Here is a 3665-nt window from a genome sequence, read left to right as displayed (position 1 = left end):
TCATGGAGTGAGATCACCTGCTTCTGCGCTGACCGGGGAGGGTTCTGGACAAGGAAGCGGATACTCGGACAGCAGGGATGAGGCGGAGGAGACGCCAGGATGGTCCCTGAGGGTCGTGCACTCAGCAACGCCGTGGGAGCCACCCCTGCCCACAGCGCTGTGCTGGGGAAGCGGGCGAAGACCCCGAGAGCGGCTGCTTCCAGGCGTCAACACTGGGCGGGACTTCCCAGGCTCTCAATTGTCTCCATCTGCCCCCAAACCTACTGATACCCGTGTTAGATGCCCACTGTACAGAGGAGAAGACTGAGGAGGGACGGTGGAAAGAGCTCCCCAAAGTCACCCCACGCCAAGTGACAGGGACCAGGACGCCTAGTGTCCTAACAAGCCCACCTAAGCCTCCTCCACCGGAAGGAAAAATGCTCAAAACAGAGCACATAGCAGGTTTCTGTGGAAGACCGTGACTTGGCGCCACGTGAGCGGCTGGGGAAGGAAAACCCGCACCGCCCACTTCATTCAGAGACACTCAGACACGCTCCCACGTATCGGCGATAAACAGACTTTCCTGAGCTCCACTCTGACTGGCACAGAGGTGACGGGTGTTTTAAAGGGTGCGCAACGGAGGGGGACATGCGGGGGGCTCAGAAGTCCGTGAAATGAGAATTTGCAAAGGGTCGGTGAGCATCAGTGGGGTTGGGCCCAGTGTCAGCCAGTTGGCCGGATGGAAGCCAGGCTCCCAGCCTCCCACGGGAGGAGGCAGAGAGGCCCGCCCTCCTGACACTGCATCTCTCTATAGATTTTCTGTTAAGAATAGTTTATTGATTTTGAGGGGGGGGGGGCGAGAGGAGAGAGAGAAGCATCCATGTGAGAGCACATCGATGGGCTGCCTCCTGCTCACACCCCTGCGGGGTCAAGCCCGCAACCTGGGCCTGAGCCTGACCAGGAACTGAACTGGCGACCTCCTGGTGCGCAGGGTGACGCCCCAGCAACGGAGCCACAGGACCAGGGTGGACGACGACATTTCAAATGACTGGATCTTGAGTGCTCAAGGACAAATAAGTGCCCAGGTCCATGAGAGCGACACTCCTGAGCTGCAGGCCACACATGCCCGTCCCGGGGCAGAGGGGGTTCCCAGGGGCAGCCCCTGTCAGTAAGCCTCTGAGAGGCGCTCGGGGCCCAGCCCAGAGGTTGGCTGGACAGTCCCTTCTCCTGGCAGCCTTCCGCTTCTCCCGCAGGCGTTTCAGGGGCTGGGGCCGGCCTAGGGGCGCCCACTCATTTACGGAGGGAGATGGAGGGAGTCTCTGCAGACAGAGTCAGGGAGCAGGAAGGAGTAAGAGGGAGATGGACAGGCAAGGCCGAGTTTCCGCCATGGAAGCTGAGAAGTGAGGCGCCAGGGACCAGCTGCTCAGGGGAAGAGACCTCCCCCCGAGTCCCTCGGAAGAACAGCAGACGGCCAACCACCCCTGAAACGCTGGGGTCTCCCGGATTGGCCCTCGGGGTTCCAGCACAGATACATGATGGACAGCCCCGACCTCAGGCTGCCAGCCTCCCACCTCAGCTCAAAGGAGGGAGACCCCACAGCACGGTCCCTGCGGGCACTAGGGGGCAGTTCCCAGTGGGTTCCCTGCCCCTCCCCTTTCACCACAGCCCTTCTCCCCCTCACAGAAGAGTAGCTTCGTCCTCACTGACCGGGATCTACAGCCTTGGCCCAGGCGTAAGGTTCCAGCGAGGATGGGGCACCCACTGCTTCCAGACAGACAGGCCAAGGGAAGAACCAGGAGACCACATCCCCCCCCAGGGAGGCTCCCTCCACCTCTGTTACTTTAGATGGGGATTCCCACCCCCAGACAGTTGCCATGGAAACGTGCTGTAATGTATTCATTTGAGTTGGGGGGAGGGGGAAGCCAGCTTTTTCCCTAAAAGTGAAGTCTGGCCCTAGCCGGTTTGGCCTCAGTGGATACAGTGGAAAGAAGGGTTCCTGGTTCGATTCAAGTCAAGGGCACGTACCTCAGTTGCAAGCTCATCCCCAGCCCTAGATGGGGCTCAGGGGAGAGGCAACTAATCAATATGTCTCTCTCACATCAATGTTTCTCTCTGTGTCTCTCCCCTCCCTTCCACTCTCTCTAAAAATCAATGGAAAAATATCCTCGAATGAGGATTAACAATAAATAAATGTAAATAAATGAATGAGCTTAGTCTCCTTTGGCTGATTGGTTGGCAGTAATGCCTGCTCTGACTATTTAAATGACATGCAGGCATTTCCCATTAACTGCGTGAGCTAACTGTGCAACTCCAAGGACGTGAAGAAAATAGACACATATGTACCACCTACCAAAAATGCCGTCCTCTGCACCTCTTGTGTTTATAAACCTTTTAAATATTTGGTGTCAACTAAGAATGTGTGCAGGGGTATGTGGTTTTTCAAATGATCGGAGACCAGGATTCAGCAAACTATGGCACAGGGGCCCAAGCCATCCCACTGCCAGGCCTGATCACATAATTGAGGAAGGCCTGCGGACTGAGAGTCCCAGGTTCGATTCCAGTCAAGGGCATGTACCTTGGTTGCAGGCACATCCCCAGCAGGGGGTGTGCTGGAGGCAGCTGATCAATGTTTCTCTCTCATCGATGTTTCTAACTCTCCCTCTCCCCTAAGCTCTGAAACCAATGAAATATATTTCTTTTAAAAAAGAAATCCGATTCAGCTGGAATGTTGCCTCTTCTGTGATGCCTCCTGGATCAGGCACCTGGGTTCAAATCCCACCTCTGCACGTGGCTGTCAGGTGCTAGAGACTCAATGCCTAGTGGTGGAATGAGTTTGGGTGAGCTAGGAAAGCACCGTGAGCCTCAGTTTCCCCATCTGTGAAGTGGGGGTGAAACAACCCTCCTCTGGAGCTATGGGGGGTGGCAGAGGTGACTGTCATGGCTGCGACATCACCCCCTAACCTCACTGGTCTGCACAGCGACTGGCACTTCTCCCCACTCTCATCCCTACCCCGACTGTCACTCCCTCTGGGCATGGATTCTGTCCCTGCTGTTTTGCGACCTTCATGCCTCCACCCCTGCCCCCGCCCACACGATGCCCAGCCACTGTCAGCGGAGGGAATGGTCTGGTTCCTGGGGACAGGGACACGGGCTGAGGACGCACCTGGTCGCTGCGGGAGACTCCGTAGCGCAGCTCATTCACGAAGTGCTCACAGTTGTCGCTGGTCACCTTGAAGAGCATCTCCTGCCCCACCTTCTCCTCCGCCCGACGCACGATTTCGATGGGAGGCCTTGGGGAGTACTTCCGGTCATGCTTGTTATTGACACGGTACTTGTCTTTCCCGGCCACCACGGACAGCCGCTCCTTCTTCACTATGGCCTTGTCGGTCAGGACAGACATGAGGCAGGCCGACACAGGTTGTGCAGTTTCACCTGTGGTTCCCAAAGAGGAAAGAGGCTGATGGTCAGGGCTGAGAGCGGGCAAGCAGGCAGCCCCACTGCCCTGGGCATCATCAATGAGGATGATCTGGGGAAAGGCCGGCCCCTGCCTGGCTTCAAACTCAAACACAGGCCGACCCCGCCTGGGTGCCCTTGGAGAAGCCACAGCTGCCCTGGACTCTGGCTCCTCATTTCTAAAGCCGAGGATGTGGATTCTCTAAAGGCCCCTGTGGGCTCAGACGTCCCTG

The 3665-nt window shown here is 57.2% G+C and overlaps 1 protein-coding gene across 1 annotated transcript in view; it reads right to left on the bottom strand.

Annotated features, from left to right (window-relative positions):
- The window catches only part of LOC102753616 (HRAS-like suppressor 3), a gene marked incomplete at its 5' end in the record, with an annotated part of 11847 nt that extends 8436 nt beyond the window's left edge, over positions 1-3411 (bottom strand). The window contains one exon of the mRNA XM_006752570.2: positions 3143-3411. Coding sequence (XP_006752633.2) covers positions 3143-3411 — 269 coding nt within the window. The remainder of the gene's footprint in view (positions 1-3142) is intronic.
- Between the last annotated feature and the right edge of the window lie 254 nt (positions 3412-3665).

Source organism: Myotis davidii, unplaced genomic scaffold (assembly GCF_000327345.1).
Source record: "Myotis davidii unplaced genomic scaffold, ASM32734v1 scaffold6010, whole genome shotgun sequence".
Classification (NCBI taxonomy): Eukaryota; Metazoa; Chordata; class Mammalia; order Chiroptera; family Vespertilionidae; genus Myotis; species Myotis davidii.
Note: the sequence above shows the minus strand (reverse complement) of the source record. Positions and strands in the feature narration are given on the sequence as shown.